Here is a 21143-nt window from a genome sequence, read left to right as displayed (position 1 = left end):
TCAGGAGAACCTGGTTTCATTGGCCTGGACCTGACCTGCTTCGTGTCACTATGGACGGTGTCCCGGGCTGCAGCTGCACAGTGAGGGGCAGAGCCTGCTGGGTAGGGGTGCAGGGCCCTGGCCCAGCAGAACCAGAGGTCCAATCTTTGCCAAGGTTTGTGGGGGGCTGCCAGAGCATCAGCGCTAGAGAGAAGGCTCTGGAATGACAACATTTCTGGCTTGAGTCCCTGGAGCCACAGCCCACTGTTGACCTCTATTGAGCCTCGGTCCTCAGCCTGTAAGCTATGATAACAATGGCTCTGACCTCCGAGGGTCATTCTGAGGCTTACATGGGGTCCAGCATGCACAGGTGCAGGCTGGGAAATCGGGAGAGCATGCTGGCTGTCACTATGATGGTGACGATGACAAGCAAACAGCTCAGCACTTCTCAACTCTCCCGACTTGTAAGTGTCTCACATCAGCCGGTGCACAAGGTGTGCCTGGCCACGGCGCTGCGGCCACAGGGCAGTGTGGTTCTGCCGGGGGAGCTCTTCCTTCTGAAGAAGGAAATGTCACTGTCACAGGGTGGGGAAGATGCTTCCACCGGGTGGGCAGGCAGGCTGGTGTGGTGGGGGATGGAGAAGGACTGACAGGAATGGTCACCTGTGTGCTTGGTGCCGATGTGAGCCTTTATGTCTGCTTCCTCCATGGTGACGAAGTCGCAGGCGGTACAGCAGATAGAGAACATCCACTGCTCCTTGTCCACGTGGAGCGACATGTGGCTGACAAACTGGACATTGAGCTCCGTCTCAAACCCACATACGTGACAGCTATATGAGAGGATGAAGGAGAAGAGGGGAGAGGAGTGATATTCTAAATGCAGGCTACCCACAGACACCCAGTACACTCAGAACACGGGGCTTTCACATACATTTCCCTCCCAGCGGAAAGGTGTTGCATAAGGAAATTCTTCTGCTCTCTGGGGTGCCTGTGAACTGGTCACCGTGCTGCACAGTTTAAGAGCCAGTGTAGTGGAACAATCCCATACATGCTATGATGATGCTAAATTATCGTGGAGGTAATTAAAAATTACAGGTGCCAGATGCTGCACATCTCCTAATGGATTTCTTTGGGTAAAGAGCTGCAGCATTGCCTAGACGTGAGCGAGGCTGGGACACGGAGCTGCTTGGGGTGTCCCCACGCCTGTGAGCCTCCCGCCCGCTGCCGCACACCTCCGTGTGGGAATGGGAGCACACACAGGCTGTCAGATGGATGGCGATCCTGTCTGTGACAATTCCCAAGAGAAGCCACCAATCGCTGCAGCCATTTCATGCAAAAGCAAGTCTCTACCAATCCCTGGAGCTTCTCTCACAAGCAAGATGTGGTAGAAAGTCTGAGACTTGGGGTTTCATGGCAACCACACCAAATGCTGATTTACGGTTGGATCTGGGAGAAAACCATAAAATTCCAGGGACTGAAGGATGATACAACTCAGGGAATATGTGCTATGCCTCTACGGCTATCTCCTCACGGTTCTCAGAGTAATTTTTCCAAGTCCTTTTCTCCTTAGGACAATTCTCAGGAAGCAGCAAGGTGCTTCGTTTCAAAGGTGGAGCCTGCCAGCTGCTCAGACCTAAGAGCCAATAGTCCCCGAAGCCCTGCCACTTTCTGGAGCCCCAATCCTGAGAGCCACTTCCGAGACCGGTTCCCTTTCAGTTAATTCCACCAGGACTTGCCAGCCAGGGAAAGCCACTGCAACGGCAGGGGACCATCTAAGCAAAGCAACGATTAAAACGAAGGTCAGTGTGTTGACTGAGCAGAGGCGCCTGGTCACGTCTGCCTGGCAGACGGGCAGGGCGTGTTGGGAAGGCTGGGTGACCGGGTGCCAGCCGCAGCTCACCTGTAATAATAAGGGTGCTTCTTCCCGTCACTGCCTTCAGAGGTGACGGCGCTGACAATGTCCTCAGTGTCCGTACTCACCAGCTTCACCGAGTGGACGGTCAGGTGCTGGTTCAGGTTCGCACGGCACTTAGCAGCATAGGGGCACAAGTGGCATTTGTATTTTCTTTCTTCTGGGGGAGAAGGAACAGGAGAAAAAACAAACCCCAACTGATCTCCGAAACGAAATGTCAACACCTTGCATGAGACTGCTCAAAGGTATCAAGGAAAGGGGGTTTCAAGTCTCATTTCAAGTGGAAAAAAAAAGAACACCCTGGAATTGTAAATCTCTAAGAAATCTTCACACATCGGGTCACTCCTGTATGAATATGTCCAAAGATCCAAAGATGTCCCAGGGCAACTGAACCATCTGTTTTTCCTGGACACCTGTAGGCTAAGATGGGCTAAAAGCATATTATGTTTTGTGTGTGTGTGTGTGTGTGTGTGTGTGTACACACGCCTTCCCATGTGTCAGGTGTGGGTAGGTGCTAAGCTGGGAAGGGGGTGTGTGAAACTCAGGACTGGTGTATAAATGAAACCCCATCATTCTCCCTAAGCTCCAGGCCTGGGTCAGCCAGGAAACTGAAAACAAACAAACAAACAAAAAAGAACAACTAATGAAATTAAAGGATAAAAAGAATGACTTGTGTGAAATAATTGGAAATTTCTATTTTACATCAATAAGAAAAAATTTTCAATTAATTTCTTAATGGAAACTCTCTCCTAAAACTGACAGTGTTTTAGGACTGTTTCCAGAGTGGCCATCTGAATTCATTTGGTTAATCAAGCAAATTGAAGTAAAAGGAGCAGGCTCTGCTTTCACTGTGCAGAAAAAGGAAACGGGGTGGGGGTAGCAGAGGACAAGAACGGCTTCGGCTCCATTTTCTATCCTTAGCGTCCTTACTTTGTAATACTGAGCTGGCCTTCAAAAAATACCTGTCGTACCCACTTCACAGGAAAGAACACAGAAACGTTTTTTCTACAACAAAGTGTAAGGCGTCATTACTATTATAGATGGTCCCCAACATCGGAGGGGCTGGTGGCCTGGGGCCCAGCGGAGCTAGGGGGAGGGGCCCAATGGTGCTGCTTAAATAGAGCCCTTTCTTTAGAATTTTTGCATTTGTATTAATAAGCGAGGTTGTTAATTTTGGTATTAAGGTGAACTGCTGAATTTTCTCTCTTTTTCTGTCCTTTGGAAAGGTTTAATAACACTGGAATTTCCTAGTCCTAGAAGGTCACAGAGGAGCCATCAAGACCTGATGCCTCCCTCTATCAATTATAGTATCTCCTTCACCATCTTCCCAAATTTCCATAATTTTTCCCCCTCCCCTCTTGGGTCAATTTTTAAAAATTTGCTTCTATGTCACCTATGTTTTTAGTCTTTATTTCTTTTTGCCATAGATTTGCCCTTATTCTCCAAAAATTATTTAATAGCATCTGCATTAATGATTAGGCTTCCTTTTTCATTCTTAACTTTGAATATTTTTGCTTCCTATTTTTTTCTTAGTTGAGGCTAAGGAAATTTATCTATTTTATGGTCTTTTACTAATTCTTTAAGATGAATGCTAAGTTCTTTTATTTTTGTATTTCTTCTTTACTAATTAAAACACAAGTCTATAAATTTTCCACTGAAAATTCTTTCGTTGGAAAAGAGCTGTAGCTGTTTGTCACAGGTCTAGGTTTGAAATGTTCCCCTTTTCATGCCTTCCAGAGGGCTATCATTTGCATTTTGATGTTCTTCCTCTTCTTTGATCTGATTAGGTAGGATATTGTATTGACCTTTGGTTGTTTTGAATTTCATTTAAGTACCTATGTGCATGTGACCTGTAAGAAACTCTACTTTTTTGAACACATTGAAGTTTTCTCTGTGGCTAAGTACAAGACTAAATTTTGTCTAGTGGTTTCATATTTAAGATGAAAATACTAAAAATATCTATAAAAGAGAACATAATTCTTGTCATATGAATACTGCCATCCTTCCTTCTTTTTGGTTTCCTGTGAGGTGCAGCACCTCTCTTTATTATCCTTATCATTTGTTTTGCATTTCCGATCAGTAAGATATGTTTGAACTTTTTAAAAAGTCTGATATTCCGTGTAAAAATGGAAAACTTTATTTCATTATTTCCATTGTGCTTTATGTTTATGACTGAGTTTACCATACTTCTTTTTGTCGTCACTTATTTTTGCTACATAGACTAAGTTAATATTTACTCCTCCTTCACTCCTTCACGTGGTGGCTTGCCCTTTCCTAATACACAGAATTGGCTGTATTTCTCTACTATTACATGTAAATGAGACAGGAACTGTTCTTCCACTGCAGTGCTCTGTGTCATGACTACTCCCACCTACAATGAGATGAGCCCAGTAAGATGGGGTACAGCCCCATCCCCTATGCCAACAAGAGCAATAAATTCCTTAGAGTTGAGGAATTTTACCGGGATATGCTTAAATGTGCATCTTTTCTCATCAATCCTGCTTGAATTCTATGCATCCTTTCAATACAAATAAACAAGCCTTCCTGGGGCCTTCTTCAAACACACCCGCTAGAATGGCTTGGGAAGGCCAGGATGAAAGCATTCGCACCACTTCCTGTTATAGTTCTCTTAGAGCAGTGTAGTCAACCTGGTCCCTACCGCCTCTAGTGGGTGTTCCAGCTTTCATGGTGGGCGGTAGCAGAGCAACTAAAGTATAAATAAAAAGATAGATTTAACTATAGTAAGTTGTTTTATAAAGATTTATTCTGCCAAACTTAGCGAAAATCCAACATAAAGTACCTGGTAAGTAATTATTGTTATAAGCTTTAACTTGCTATAACTCTGCTTTATAAATTATATAAAGTAAAGTTACTTCCCTACTTTATAAATCACCATTACTGTGGAACCGGTAGGCGGTTAGAAAATTTTACTACTAACAAAGATACAAAAGTGGGCGGTCGGTATAAAAAGGTTGACTACCCCTGTCTTAGAGAAACTGAGCTTCGCTCATAGAGATGCTGGTGGCCCAGACTGGAGAAGGCACAGCAGCGAGGCCCCGACTCACCTGTGTGCAGCGAGAGATGTCGGGACAACGTCTGCTGTCGGCCAAATACTTTCCCACACACATCACAGGGGAAAAGCTGGTCATTGAATTTCCAGGATGGCAATCCATTGCCTGCCTCTAGCACGAGCTTTTCTGTTTCTAGGTCAAAAGAACAAAGCATCATGAGGAATAAACAAGGCAACATGCACAAATTTCAGTTTAGTCCACATTCAGGATTGAAGCCGCTGCTTCCTTCTAAAGAATGCGGCTGATCACTACGATAAGGCCCAGTAACCTCTGCTCTTCATGCTCATTTGCTGTCTCTAAGAAGACTATTCTTGAGAGTCGTGGTGGCGAATGAATTCCAATGGCCCTCAAGTCCCCAGTGTTTTCTCGCTTTCATCAGTAAAGGTCAGCCGACTCAACTCTCTAGTCTAGTAGGTTGGTAGCATCGTTGAGCACTGTGTCCACCATACAATCAGTACTCAGTGGAAAACTGTTGAATGAGTGAATGGTTGAGTTGCATGTTAAAATTCCAGAAATGTAGACTTTTGCCCAAGACAGTAAATCAAGAATGCTGAGTCTTAGATTCTGATGTGAAAACAAATGGGTCAATCCCTTGTAAGGAAATACACTTTCACTGCCTTTCATGATCAAAAGTTTTGCCCTGTGTTCAGAGGGGTTGTGCAGAATCTTTAATGAGGAATTTATGGTACAGCGACTCAGTGAGGACAACTGCAAGCTGCTTGCTATGATCTGAATATTTGTACCCTCGCTCCACATTCACTTGTTGAAATCCTAATTCCCAAGGTGATGGTAACAGGAGGTGGGGCTTTTGGGAGGTGCTTAGGTCATGAGGGTGGAGCCCCCATGAATGGGATTAGTGCCCTTACAAAAGAAGCCCCACAGTCTCCTCATCCCTTCCATGTATGAGGACACAGTGAAGTCTGCGACCCAGAAGGGGGCCCGCACATGCCCACACTGGCACCCTGATCTTAGACGTCCAGCCTTCAGCCTCCTGTGACAAATTCATTTACGTTGTTTATAAGCCACCCAGATGGTGGTATTTTGTTACAGCAATGTGAACAGGCTAAAACACGCTTCCACTTAAAACTCCCTAATGCCAGAGTGCACAACCTGAATTTCCCCAAAGGTCTTATTCGTTATATTCGGGAAAACAGTGAGTGCCACAAGTTATCTGTACAGAATTCCCAGCTGTGAATGAAATAAATGGATGTTAATACATTCTCTGTCATCTTAAACATTTTTAATTTCTCATTGTCATCCATAGGCTACCCTTTAATTTTATCAACTTTATTTCTTCTCACTGAACTTTAGTGGGTTACACAAACATCTCTTTTATAGTAATATACGGAGATAAGTGACAGAGAAAGACCAAAAAGAGGGAGGGATGCTTCCATGAGGACAACAGCCTGGGCCATGAAGAGGCCTTCAGGCCTGCTTTGAAGAAGACAAATGACTTACTGGGTTAACAAATGACTTGCTGAAGTCCTTTACTTCAGCAAATGACTGTACTTCTTAAAGCACAGTACTGCTTTATAGAGCTGGGTACCATGTAGTGATAATTACATGGACATGGTGGAAACTTTTCAGAGGCTCTAAGTAGATGAAAAATTCTCAGACCACCGGTCAGAGATAACATGGGAACAAAGAACTTTATTTCACACAGCTTGGTTAAAACTACTTCCCAGATACTGGCTCTCACCTGCATTTGGGTGTGTCAGCTGGGTAGATTTTCATTTGAATGCAGATTTGCCAGAGAGTATAATCTAAGGCAGGTGTCCCCAAACTATAGCCTGGCCCACAGGCCACATGCAGCCCCCTGAGGCCATTTATCCAGCCTCCACCGCACTTCTGGAAGGAGCAGCTCTTTCATTGGTGGTCAGTGAGAAGAGCACTGTATGTGGTGGCCCTCAACGGTCTGAGGGACAGTGAACTGGCCCCCTGTGTAAAAAGTTTGGGGACCCCTGATCTAAGGAAAGGAGAAATAAAACCGGGTGTGTGTTTGGAAAGGGATGGTGGTGGAGGGTGTGATAGGGTGATGGTGAAACTGCAATAATGTTTGCTGGGAGGCACCTGCTGGCAGTGCCAGCGACGATCAGGCACATTTATCGATTTATCTGTGTTTGTTAAAACATGGACCTTTGGGCCTCAGAGATGAGAGCTAGCCTTCTTGTTAAAGTTGGAATGTGTGACCACAAACTTCTAAAGGGGAAGGGGGAATAGGAAGGTGAAAAGAGAGGCCATTGACCCGCTGAGGACAAGAACCACTCTGAGCTGAACATCCTTGAGTCTAAACAGTGGGCATTTCAGCTGCATTGTGATGAGAGGGGAGTTTAGAAGTTCCTTTCAAGTGTGTAATCAAAACAGTGCTTCAAAGCAGGATGATAGTAATAATTACAAGGAGAGGTCAAGAGGGTACAGGGTCTTCCAATACATTCACGACAAGAATGAATTAATTGAGTCACATACTAAACAAGGAGGTGCAATTAAAAATAAAGAAGTCTCTTAATTCTTTCAAGTATTAGTCATACACTTGAAAGTCAAAGCATCATGAGAAAAGTCTAATCCCCTCCACCGGCCTTAAAAATATGATTAAAATGATGGAGACGGTGCTTCAGTGAAGCAGGAAGAACAGCCGGCAGCAGCGGAGGGGCCGCTGGGGCCAGCACGAGGCTGTCCACGCCTGGCCAGCCACCTCCCGGCGCCGGGACCCCACGCCTTGTCTGGCAATCAGCTCCTCTGCCCCCTTGCTGTCTGCATTTACTACGGCCGCCTGTTTGCAGTTCGCATGCACCAAGGCAACCACAGGCCATTCAGAGCCTCATCCAGGAACGTGAACTTGCCATCCCAGCTGGATGGGGCGGTGGAGGCTCAATGGACAGAGCAGGTCCTGAGTAATGCGGCACCCTTCCACGTTTCCTGGGGATGGCATCACCCAAATGCCACGGGCGAAACCTCAGTAACTGTTTTGATTCCTTCCATTCAGACTTTCAACACACCCAATCATTCACCAGGAGCCGCTGACCTTACCTCGGAATCCATTTTTGATTCCTTCCCTTCTCTCTCTGTGCTTTCAACACTTCTAGTCAGCTGCCCAGCGCTGCCTACCTAATTCTCGCGTGAGAACTGACCATGCCGGACCCCCAGCAAGGACGCGCTTTTCAGTGTCTATGGCCTGCCTTTCTGAAGCAGTTCTGGACCACACGGTCCCTGCGAGCTGCCGGCTGGAACCGCAGGTCCTCTCGGTGGCATTCCGGGAAAGAAGGGCACGTTTTGTTCCCAGATCCTGCTGATCAGAAGTTTTCAAAAATATCTTCAAATATTTAAACTGAAAACCTATTGATGAAGAAATACTTTTAAAGCTGAGACGTAGGTTGTTCTTATCTCTATGCATGAGCAACATGGATGGTGGCCCCACATTAAGGAGACCGCAGCTGAGGCAGTGGCGAGTGTCCCGTGGGGTGTGGATTTTAAAGTTCGGTTCCTGGACACAGGCACTGTGCTCGCTCCCCACCAGGGTGCAGGGGATGAACTGGCGGGCTACCACTGGGGTCACGTGCTCTAGAGGTGTAATCAAAAGATACCACCTTTCAATTTGTGTGTGTGAGTGTGTGTGTGTGAGCACAACAAGGTGGAAGCCAAACGGGACCTACGATCATGTAAAGTTTTCCAATTCTTTGGCTTTCAATACATTTGAGAAACCAAGAAAAGAAATAAAAAAGAGCCTCATCCCCCGGATTTTTGCAAAAGCCTCCCAAACAGCCTCTCTCTGCCATGGGCCTTTCTCCAGTCCAGCAGCCCCTTCTCAGAGGTTCTAGAATGATCCTTCGGAGGCACAGATCTGATGAAGTCTTGCCCTGTATTCCAATGGTCCCCCAAGGCCTGACCCCTTTATGCAGCTTCTGAGGCCCTTCGCCCCCTGGCTGCAGCCACACCAGCCTCCCACTCCCCATGTCACCTCCCATCGGCAATGGCTCAGCAGAGTGGGCTACTCGCCCTTTTGGGGAACAATCTGGTCCCTGGTAAGCCATCAATGTTTTTGAGTCAACTGCGCCTCCACCAGCAGCTAGTTCCCAGCCCAGCACTTCTGCACAGCGATGTCTGGCTCAGTTTCAAGCCTTATCTCAGATTTCGTTGCCTTGGTAGAAGCCTTCCCGATTCCCCAGGCAAGAACGGGCCTTCTGTGTCCCAAAGCACTTTTATGAATACTTCTACCACGACTTGCACCACTCTACCTATTATATTACTTGTTTACATAGCATACATCATATATACATCTTTTTAATATAAAGCTCCCATCGGAGTCCGACGTGCTGCAGTGTTCAGTAAATACGCTTCTGGCTTCCCTTCCATTAGAATGTGAGTCGTCAGGGAAAGGGCTTCTGCATTATTTATTTGTGTATCCTCAGCATGAGCACGGTGCCTGATACATAGTAGGTGCGTACTATCTAGTTGTTAAATAAATGAATGATTGAATGAAAGGGTCCAAGTGAGGCAGGGAATAAACATTATTCTTATTCTATAGTGGGAAAGACTGAGGCCTGGAAATAGCATTAGTTAAGGTTTATGGCCAATTCAGGGTGAAAAATAAGGCTATTTGCCTCCTGAATAGGTGTTTTACCTCAACATAAGAACTGTGATTTAATGATTTTATTAGAGGAAATGTTTACAGTCATGAGCTTTACCCCCCAAAGGTTCCATATCATTACTTCTTCCTATAACAACAAGCCACAAGATTATTCTCTTCAACACAAACTCTCAGACAAATTATTGGTTAACTCAACAATTATTCTCAACTTTCCTCCTTTTCTGCTCATTCCTACTATAGAGGCAAGATTTCCTTTTTTTATGGTGGAATAATATTCCACTGTGAAAATGTATACACACACACATTTATATATGTGTGTATATATATATGTATGTATGTATATAGGTATATATATGTATATGTGTGTATGTGTGTGTGTATATATGTGTGTGTGTGTGTGTGTATATATATATATATTATACACCGTATTTTTCGCTCCATAATACACACCTGACCATAAAACACACCTAGAGTTTCAAGGAGGAAAATAAGAAAAAAAAATTCTGAACCAAATGGTGTGTTAAAATATTTAATAAAATACCATATTTTTTGCTCCATAAGATGCACAGTTATTTCCCCCTCCACTTTTGGGGGGAAAGAAGTGCATCTTATGGAGCGAAAAATACGGTATATGTATAAATAAACAATTTCCTTATCCATCCATTGGTGGACACTTAGGTTGCATCCACGTCTTGACTATTGTAAATAATGCTGCAATGAACATGAGTGTGCATATACCGGTGTCTTTCTGAGTTAGTATTTTTGTTTTCTTTGGATAAATACCTTGATAATCATATAGTAGTTCCATTTTTAGTGTTTTGAAAAAGCTCCACACTGTTTTCTGTAGTGGCTGCACCAATTTCTATAACAATCAAAGTGCACAAGGGTTCCATTTTCTCTACATCATCTCCAACACTGCTTACTTCCTGTCTTATACGTGGTAGCCATTCTAACAGAGGTGAGGTGGTATCTCATCTGGTCTTGATTTGCATTTTTCTGATGATTAGTGACATTGAGCATCTTTTCATATGTCTGTGGGCCATTTGTGTATCTTTCCTGGAAAAATGTCTATTTAGATTTTGTGTCCATTTTGTAATTGGATTGTTTGATATTTTTTTGCTCTTGATGTGTTAGTTATTTAGATATTTAGGATATAAGCCCTTTACCAGAAATACATTTTGCAAATATTTTCTCTCATTCAATAAGTTGGGTTTTCATTTCATTGTGTTCCTTGCTGTGCATTCCTCATTTCTTTGACAACACAATACCTTTCTAAAGCCAATACCAGTGTGAGCAAAAGTAGGCTTACAGTTGTGAGTACAAGAAACAGTTTATTCTTGTATTACTTTTTATTAATGATTGTATTATTTTCCATTTGAACAACTGTAAACTACTTTTGCCCACCCATGAATATTATTTTATAAGAGTCTCGGAGGATTTTGTCTCCTATAAGCTCATTTTATTTCTCTTTATACTCTTATACTGGCTCCTGGGATATACATAAATTCCTGGCTACTCAGAACTATCTGAACAGGTGGTTTTCCCTCTAGTTTTCCACCTATGGTCTTTGCTTTGAATGTCATCGAGGGATTTTCCTCTTCCTTAATCGGGCCTTTGTTTTAAATGAAGTAAATGTGTTCACAGGAGCAAGCCCTTTTATCCCCACTGTACAGCTGGAGAAGCAGAAAGAATGTATGGAGAGTCACCATCCTAGCAGTCCCAAACAAAGGCTCTCAGCAATTCCCGTTCATAGTGAACCCAGGGCCCCTCGTGTGTAATGATGAGGGTTAATAACCAAGAAACAGTATCCTAAACCCTGCCCGCTATCACATGGTGATCCAAGGGGACAACTCTCATTTTATGCACAGGCCCTGGGAAGATGAAACCCATCAAGCATTTCTCCAAAATTTTCCATAAAATAAGCCCATCTTATTTCATGGAATTTGAGAGGAGCTTGACAGACTCGACAGAACATTAGATCAAGTTTTCTTGGAATCCAACTCCTTCATTTCCTTGAGGATGAAACCAAGGATTAAGATTCCAGGACTCTCCTGTCCCAGGGCACCCCACAACGTGTACAGGGTCAAGTAATGGCATCAGGATTTGTAAACCTGCCCTGCCCCAAACCTTAGTTCAGGAAGGAACCTCCGGGACCATCTTGTTCAATGTTCCTCTCTGTATAAAGGAAACTGAGGCCCAGAGAACTTAAGGAAGTGCCCCAGTGACCTGGCTGGTGACTCTGGGAGAGCAGAGGCTAGAGCCACGGTCTCGTGGAAGCCCCTCCAAGCTCTACGGCGTCAACATCAAAGTCTCCAGCCACCCTGGCTGGTTGGCTCAGCGGCAGAGCGTCGGCCTAGCGCGCGGAGGACCCGGGTTCGATTCCCGGCCAGGGCACACAGGAGAAGTGCCCATTTGCTTCTCCACCCCTCCGCTGCGCTTTCCTCTCTGTCTCTCTCTTCCCCTGCCGCAGCCAAGGCTCCATTGGAGCAAAGATGGCCCGGGCGCTGGGGATGGCTCTGTGGCCTCTGCCTCAGGCGCTAGAGTGACTCTGGTCGCAACATGGCGACGCCCAGGATGGGCAGAGCATCGCCCCCTGGTGGGCAGAGCGTCGCCCCTGGTGGGCGTGCCGGGTGGATCCCGGTCGGGCGCATGCGGGAGTCTGTCTGACTGTCTCTCCCTGTTTCCAGCTTCAGAAAAATGAAAAAAAAAAAAAAAAAAGTAAAAAAAAAAAAAAAAAGTCTCCAGCCAACAAGGAGGGGTTTTCCCACTCCTCCTGTCCTTTGGCTCTGACTCTAATATTCTCGGTTATAAGTGGACATGTGCAGATAGATTTAGCAACAACTCACAGACACTGGGGTTTCGTTCTGTCTCTCTTCTCGAAAGTGTCAGCCTAGACTATTTCTAGCCACGGAGCAGTGAGAAACCGCACTATGGCAAAAATCAAACGAGAGAACGAACAAGGGGAAGATCACACGGGAGAATCCAGAAAGTCAACCCCTCAGAGGTTAACTAGTTACTATTGAAGTTACCTTGGCCCTTCCATTGACATTTGGGGAGCTTTTTTGGGTAATAAAACAAACAGACCAAGAAAAACAAACAACCCAACAACCAATCCCACACCCAAACCAAAACAAACCAAACCAAACCGAAGACAAAAGGGGCAAAAGAAAGGACTCCAGTTTGCCCCGCTTCAGTATTAACCTCACTTAGCCCCCTGAGGGGTGTAGCATTTGGCTCTGCTGCTGCATTTTGTGCTGCAAGGAGAGCCCTGTACCTCCTGCCAAAACAATCCTCTCAAAGAACCATCTCTCAACCTGACTTTGGCAAGAGAAGCACGGAGAGAGAGAAGGCTTTATTTGGTTAAAACCGTAAGCAGAAGATGGGCCAAAAGGTGACCTCAGTGCACGAACAACTGTCCAGATTGACTAAATCTGCATTGGCTGCTCATTGAGGAAGAGGTTTGGGGGCCGCTTGGGTTTTCCATTGTGACAGATGGTATTTTGATCATTTCTCTCTTTCATCGTTGAGCCTGGAGAGCTTCAAGGCATATCACAATTGAAATTCTGAGATTCTCTGTGTTTAGAGTCCACGCCCTGCCTAGGTTAAAACCCATCAGGCCAGTTCTTGGCAGAGCATGAGATTTTCTGGTTAGACCCTGTCCCTACTGGTTCTGTCTTTTGGTATCGTGGGCTTTGTAGGGCCTCTGCGTGAAACAAGCTGCCACCTTCTGAACACCGCTTGTGAATTAAGGAGTCAGCTGTGGTTAGGGGACTTTGAGAGCTAATATCTTTGTTCTGGGTGTTTGCACTTCCCTATATGCTTAATTCTTTTTTTTTTTTTTTCATTTTTATGGGTCACCAACTTAGGGTAACTTGGCGGGTCCTAGCAGATCTATTATTAGGTTCATTATGACCACCTCTCTGCAGCTCTTGATGTAACCAGATCTCCATGAAAGACCATTTCAAATGCTCTTCCAAAGGACTGGCTTTTCGGCCGGTCAAGATGCCAATTCAAAGAACAGCTGAGATAGCAGAACTTAGCAATAGTTTTTGTCAATCTGTGCCCAATTAAAAACACTGGGTGGAGATTCCTGGACATAAAAGAGTTCACTGTCTTGATCTTCTTTGGGCTCATTTCAAACTTTAATGCTTAACAAACTTAGCAAAGTCCATGCACAGGTCCTGGGAAGATGAAACCCATCAAGCATTTCTCTAAGAACTTTCATAAAATAAGCCCATCTGGTAGAGTTTGGGACAAACACAATCGAACTATACTTGACATACCATTAGATTCAGTAGAGGACTCAGATTTCTTGTAATCCAACTCCTTCATCTGCATGAGGATGAAACAAATCTATCTGCTACAATCTTAATTTGTTCTAGTCTCCATTTCCTTATACGGGGAGGGGGGTCCTCCAGTTATGACAGTCTCAACATATGACGTTTTGAGTTTATGATGCTCGCTCCCATAAAAACTTAAAAAAAAACGAGTGTTTCTGCTTACACCATTATCGTCATACTTATGAACTATGTGGGTGACCTAGTTTGGTTGTGCAAGGCAGAAGAATACGCAGTAACGTGGCCTATGAGTGAGGGAGGTGGCGTCCCCCAGTATGCTTACCTGTGCCACTTTGGACTGTTAAGAGTACAAGTGTTCTTTTTGTGTTAGGCTAGGGTGTGTTTTGACTTACTCCAAAATTTGGGTTACATCACTGTCGTAGGAACAGAACTGTGTCATAACCCGAGGACTGCCTGTATTCACCAACCCTAAAGAAGAAGCCTATATGATCACATAAATTTAAAGCGGGCTTTACCAGGGCAACCCAAATGCTTCTGCCAGGACCTGGATGGAGAGAGAATGGTGGACCTCATTTCTGTTGCCCAATTCCTCTCCTCTCCTGGTGGGTGGCTTCATATCTACAACCCGAGCACCAGTTATGTACACCTCAGTTACAAAGCTGCTTTCCCCTACTCCGGAACCACCGCCGTAATGATTGTTCTTTCAACTTTTCCCAGGGAAGAAAAAGAACAGGCATTCGAATGTGGAGCTATCCTGCAGCTGTACTGAATGATGGGAAATCTTGAAATACACAAGAGTTTTCTTCTACAGATTATGATAAAGCATGGGCACATGTGAGAATACCTCGAGGGAAAATATTATCATCATTTGGGCAAGTAGGAAAATTACCTCTTTCTTCCTTGTTTATTACCGAACGAGATGCTCAGCTCATTTATTTATGGAATAAACAAGGAAATGAATGAACTTAAAAGAAAACAGCAAATCTTCGTTACTAGAGAATTTAACCTTTCTCAGGTGACTCTAAAATGTAAAAATTCAGACTAAAATACTAAAATTTTAATGTCCAATTACTCCTGAAATTATATGATGTGCTATGCATCACACCTATGGAGTATTTTAAAACTTAATGTTTCTTTTAAAATTCAAGTTATAGTCATTGGCAAATATTATTCAAGTAAGCCCCTAGAGCATCTGCCATTTTCTTCACTAAGATTGGAACCCACTGGTATTCTCGCCCTCTTTTCTTATGGACAAGTCTTGATCATATCATCTGTTCCTTTAAAGATTTTTAAATTTCCTTAAAGCCCTTATCAGCTCCTGGACACTGCAGTATTCTTGTGTGACTACATCTAGTTTCAAAATTTCAGTCTTCTTTTCTCTGCTCTTAATCTATTGAATTCTGCACTAACAGAAACTTTAACTCTTCTATTGTGTCTTTCACTTGACCTCAGGCTTTAGCACATTATAAACTTTGTTAGCTGATGGCAGATTTAACATTTTAAGGCAACACTAACCACAGATATATTCTTCCTTGACCCAGGAATACTATCTATTTGATTAAGCAGAGTTATATGTTTTTATATGGTGGGGATTTCTCTTTATTGGTTTATTTAATTATTTTTCCCCTGGCAGGGATCACAGACAATGGTTCGGGAAATACCTTGTTAGAGGAGGGAAGGGATTGTTATTATTTTCTTGTGAACGTGTGTCAGAATGATGGGCAGCATTGATCATTTGTTACCAATAATAATAAGTAACATAGCTGGCAGATATTTTATTCTTTTTTAAGACTTTATTTATTGATTTTAGAAAGAAGAGATGGGGGGAGGGGAGGAGTGGGAAGCATCAACTCATGGTAGTTGCTTCTCCGATGTTCCTTGACCAGGTGTGGGGCAGCTGTGTTAGGCTTGCTCGGAGTTATCGGCTGCAGGCACTTTGCCTGATCAGTGCATGAGGACGTGGCAGAGGCACGTAGCCTGTGTAAGGCTATGTATGGATGAGAGAGATGAGGGATGGGGGATTGCGGATGCGCGAAGTGCCTCTCCCCCCACCCCCCCACTCCCGCCTGCCACTGTGAAGGGCCGCTTTGCTGTTTCTTTGCCTGACAGGTGGCTTCCCCTGCCTGTGTGCCTGTCCGCCGTTGTGAGACTTGATTAAATGGAATGGTCCAATGCTTTCCGGCTCCGCAGTTTTCCTGCGGTCTCCCAAACCCAGTGTGGACCGGCCTGGCCATGACCGCGGCCACCAGCATTACATCAGACAAGCCAGGATTTCGGACTGGCGACCTCAGCGTTCCAGGTTGACGCTTTATCCACTGCGCCACCACAAGTCAGACCATTTTATTCTTAAAAAAATAAAATGGGCCTGACCAGGTGGTGGCGCAGTGGATAAAGCGTCGAACTGGGATGCAGAGGACCCAGGTTCGAGACCCTGAGGTCGCCAGCTTGAGCACGGGCTCATCTGGCTTGAGCAAAGCTCACCAGCTTGGACCCTAGGTCTCTGGCTAGAGCAAGGGGTTACTCAGTCTGCTGTAGCCCCTTGGTGAAGGCACATATGAGAAAGCAATCAATGAACAACTAAGGTGTCGCAACAAAAAACTAATGATTGATGCTTCTCATCTCTCTCCATTCCTGTCTGTCTGTATCTATCCCTCTCTCTGACTCTCTCTCTCTCTGTGTAAAAAAAAAAAAAAAAAAATTAAAATGGGTTATCTGCATAATATTACTGTCAATAATTCAAATATCCACGCACTATTTTTAAGTGAGGAAGCTGTAGATTTAGATGTGGCTGAAAGAAGAATTACAAATATGACTAGGTAAGATTTACTTAACACTTCTTTGGTTCTAGGGACTGTGTGAAGGCTAAGCCTTTTATTTCTATTACTTCATTCAGTCCTCACAGCAACATGCTAAGGTTGGTCTCATTTTATCCACATTTTGTTGATGAGGGAAGTCAGAGTGAGGAAGGGCTTTCCCTGTCCTCACGCAGCAGGTAGGAGTCAGAGTGGATCGGAACCCAGGACGCACAGCAAGGAGGAGCACACACTCCATGCTTTCTCTTACACGGCACTCAACTCTGAGTTGTGTCCATGGCTGTCACCTCTTTGTGAGCACCTTTAATTTCTGTGCCAAATTAGAAAGAGGCTGATAGCTGTTGGCTTTGGAATTTTTATAGGTTGATGACCGTCATTTGGACTGAATCCTAAGGATGCCAAGGTTATGTGTTTTTCTGTTTCCTAGGTGGCAAATGCCACTGTATTTTATGGCCTCAGATAAAAACACAGGATAAGACAAAAGTACCGTAGGTTTATAATTGTGAATACGTGAAACATAGTTTATTCTTGTGTTATTATTTATTAATTGCTGTATTCTTTTCCATATAAATAACTGTAAACCTACTTTTGTCTCACCCTGTACAACCTTATCAGCTGCCTTGAACAAAAATGTCTTTGTTGAAAAACAAAATGCAGTTAACAGCGTGGAAGGTTTAATGTAAATTTAATAATACTCCAAACACATATCCTATCAACAATGAGCCTGAAAGATTGAACTTGTATATAAAAGCATTACTGTTATCAAAAGAACTAAATGAAAACCCTAAACCACTTCTATTTAATCATTTAAGGATTGAAAGAGTCAGAAATAGATTTTTCAGCTCACAAATCAAAAATGTAAATATCTAACAGTTGAAAGATATGTTAAGAAAAATAATAAATAGTGATACAATTTCAAAATAGTTGAGCAAAAAGAGAAGAAATCAAAAGAGAAAAAGAAAAAAACATCTTCCTTTCATTTCAAATTGAAAAAGAAAGCCAATAAATTAAATACAAAAATATCAATGCAATATTTTGGATACAAATCAAACTAGAAAAATCAAATAATAGTGCCTCCATACTTCATAGTGGAAATGCAGGATATTCTAGTTATCTATGCCCTGCGTTACTGTAGGTTATGTGTATTTATTTTTCTCATACATTCTGATTTGATCACCTTTGCAAGCACCTCTTCCTATCCTCTTTCTTTATACAGACCTTAAATATAACAGGCACTAAAACTATGTTGATTTGATCAAAATTCCACTCACTATAGGCAAAGGAGAGAAAACATGCAGTGATGATGTATGCTATATGTAAGTTAATGCAAACCACATGCAAATAGACAAGGTCTATTCATCTTAGCCTTGTCCCTGTTGTATGACTTCCTAGCCCATAACTTTGATCATGGAGGTGCAGCATTCTTTGGAGACACTTCATCTCAGCAGAATTTGTGACTCACCTTCGGTGAACCAGGGACAAGGCACATTATGGCTTCTAATCTATAGAGAACTTGAGGTGTGGGTCAGCTGAGTATTTGCCTAAAGTCCTACAGTCAAACCCAGGCTGGGAGTGAACCAGTCTTTGCTCAGGGCCCCTTTCACCTCATCCCTTTCCCCCATCTGTGCCCCCCATACTGAAATACAGGTTCGTTATCACACTACATACCAAAGGCTTTGCATAGCTAATCAGTCCTCGAACTGTGCGGTATTAACATGTACGATAGTGAAGAACAGATGTCACCATGAGAATCGTATTTTCTGCTATTTCCAAATTTTGGCATGTGGACGTTTGTAACCTTAATGTTGCATGAACAAAGATCCTTGCAATTTAATATTAATATGGGAACTCACAAACGCGCCTCGATTTGGAATGCTGCCACATTCTGATTTCAACAGCGTGTGGCTGGCTGCCTTTCCAGTGTGTAAATCTGCCTCAAGGTCCTGTTGCTGTCTTCCGAGCTGGAAATGGAGGCACATCCTACTCCTTACAGGAGACGCTGTCAGGTGAAACACCGAGGCATCTACACTTCCCATGTAAAAAAGCAGACACACACCCAACAACGGGAAAGACCAATGGGAAGCTCTTTAGTTGTCAAGACCCAACTCACACTTATTTCTATCATTGAGGAAACCAGTAACATCCCCAGTAGAACAGAGCCTTGAATAACACCAGATACCAAATAGTGGTCTGGCAGGTAGCCATGGGTAAGAAGTGAGTTTCTAAAGGCAGGGCTTCCAAATGGACTGGCACACCCATTTCTTCTTCCCAAGTGAAGGTTTAACCAAAATGGCCAAGTATGCTTCCTAGCTGCAGTCTACTAACCACGTATGCCCGCCAGTGGATGTCAGAGGCACTGCCAGCTGCTGATGGGCAGGGTCTGTGTCTTCTCTCACTGCTTTATTTATATGGACATTACCACGTGACTTAGGCACCATGAAAATGACAGGTGTGCCCTTTTAACCCAACCGTTCTTTGCTGTGGCAATGGGGAGGAGCTAAGTCATGATTTGATTAGGTTCAGGCATGTGGGGCAAGGGTAACAGCTGAAAGGAGGGAAGTGGAAACAGCTGTTATTTTTCTGAAATCCTTCGCCATACCTGCTCAGGCAAAGCAGGGTGTCATAGGCCAGCGGCGCCTCAACTGGAGCTTCCAATTCCTTTCACTTTAATTTGGAGCCAGTCAGCTAATACATCATATAAAAATATGTAAAAAAATCTGTGTGGATTCTGTGCACCCACGTTTGGCCCAAGTAGTTAAACGACCAAGGAGATAAATGGCTTACTGATTGCAGTAACGAGCGAGCTCTACTGTGACTCCTCTGAACCACTGCATTGGGTCTCCGTGTCCACGCTGTCAAAAGGATGGCAACGGCCTCTGTATCATTCTAAATTGTAAAGGATATAACCATTTGATTCCACAGGGTAGATAAACTTGCCATTTGCAACCGTGGAGGGAAGAGACTCTTACTTCATTTCCCCATTTCCGTTATCATCTTGAAAGAAAGTTCTTTCTTCTGTCAAGTGGAGAGCTGATTAAGAATAAATGTTCCCACAATATTGATACATGCAGATATCCTTTCACTTGTCTGTGCACAGGATATCTCTGGAAGGATGCCCATGAACTTGGTAACACTGGTTGAGTGGAGGTGGGGGGCATAAGGGTGGCAAGAGCAGGGAGCAGTGAACCGGCAGTGGGAGAAGGCTGGGATGCACACTGGTTTCATCACTGGCAAATCAAGTTTCTAACAAACTGAAAATTTGGTATCATTTCTCCATTTACCTTCTTAACACCCTGTGCAGGAAATACAGCAATAGCACCAACAGTAAATTTCACTAAGAGCGAGGCATTTTGTAAAATACCTGGCATAAATTGTATCATTTGCTCCTCCTAACTATCTCCATGGTAGATGCTGGCTCCTTTTCATAGATACTGAAGCGAACCACCCACACTGACCAGAGGTGCACATCCTGGGTGTGTGTGGGGGGGGTTGTCCCAAGGGTTGTGAGAAGTCAGAGACAAGGTCAAAAGCACTGTTATATTTTATTAAAGAAATTTGGTCTCTTAGAGACAGGGGTCCCCAGGGGTCACACAATTCTGGGACTCTATTTGCAATAATTATTCATCAATGGAATCCTAGTTTAGTATTCCAAAACAAAAGTTAGAGGTCTTGAAGAGTCTCCCACAAACGAATCATATCACACTGTCAAGAGTGTGAGTTTCATGTCAGATTATGAGCTTCTCTGTGTTGCATAAGAGATGCTATAGGTATAGAACAAAGTACAGATCTTGCTCTTATTTTAGAAAGCTTCACTCTGACCTTGACAGATGCTCTCTCTACTGCTCTTATGTAATAATAGCCAGAGGATTATCTTCCTATCAAGTTACAACTGTTCACCTGGTTATTCACATGCGTCGGATGCTTCATTCAAGTTAGCCAAAGAGAGTTTGTGAAGTTCTTGAACTTCAGAGATTATTCATGCCCTCCCCCCATGTTGCCTTCCATGAAAAGAACTTTGCCCCCTTTTCTCTAGGGCTTGTTCATCAATGTTTGGCTACCAGTCCCCATTCTTATCTGCTCCTTCTTTGGCTTTCTGTTTCCTGTATTTACTTTTTTTTTTTTTTTTAAAGCAGAATCCTTCTTTTTCTGTTTGGAGGAACTAACACTCAAATGCTTGATTCCTCAAGTCCTGAATAATTTTAAAGCATTATATTGTTGAGTTTTGAGAGACTGAAACTTCTTTGGTAGAAATAGTAATTTATTCCAAAAATTCTCATTGTCTTGTTGTTAAACCCACACACCCTCTGAATGCTTAAAATTTTAGCCAGCCTAGTACATGTTTTGACATGGGCCAGTCTAGATAATTTCCATTTCCATGTGATTGTGTGAAATTGTTTTCCACATCATCTTCTGTTGATAAAATAAGGATTACTATAATGGATCAGCATCATTCTCCCTCACGGAATTTAAGATTAAGTGGATGTT

The 21143-nt window shown here is 43.6% G+C and overlaps 1 protein-coding gene across 5 annotated transcripts in view; it reads right to left on the bottom strand.

The window, feature by feature from the left end:
- ZNF827 (zinc finger protein 827) overlaps positions 1–21143 on the bottom strand; it is a 164056-nt gene that overhangs the window by 12699 nt on the left and 130214 nt on the right. For 4 of the 5 annotated variants that reach the window (XM_066232476.1, XM_066232504.1, XM_066232495.1 and 1 more), the window contains exons 9-11: positions 4957–5094; positions 1880–2051; positions 643–809 (exon numbers count right to left, since the gene is read on the bottom strand). In XM_066232476.1, coding sequence (XP_066088573.1) covers positions 643–809; positions 1880–2051; positions 4957–5094 — 477 coding nt within the window. The remainder of the gene's footprint in view (positions 1–642; positions 810–1879; positions 2052–4956; positions 5095–21143) is intronic. The other variant, XM_066232486.1, reaches the window with a different exon arrangement.

Source organism: Saccopteryx bilineata, chromosome 1 (genome assembly GCF_036850765.1).
Source record: "Saccopteryx bilineata isolate mSacBil1 chromosome 1, mSacBil1_pri_phased_curated, whole genome shotgun sequence".
NCBI lineage: Eukaryota > Metazoa > Chordata > Mammalia > Chiroptera > Emballonuridae > Saccopteryx > Saccopteryx bilineata.
This window is presented reverse-complemented; position numbering and strand designations above follow the sequence as displayed.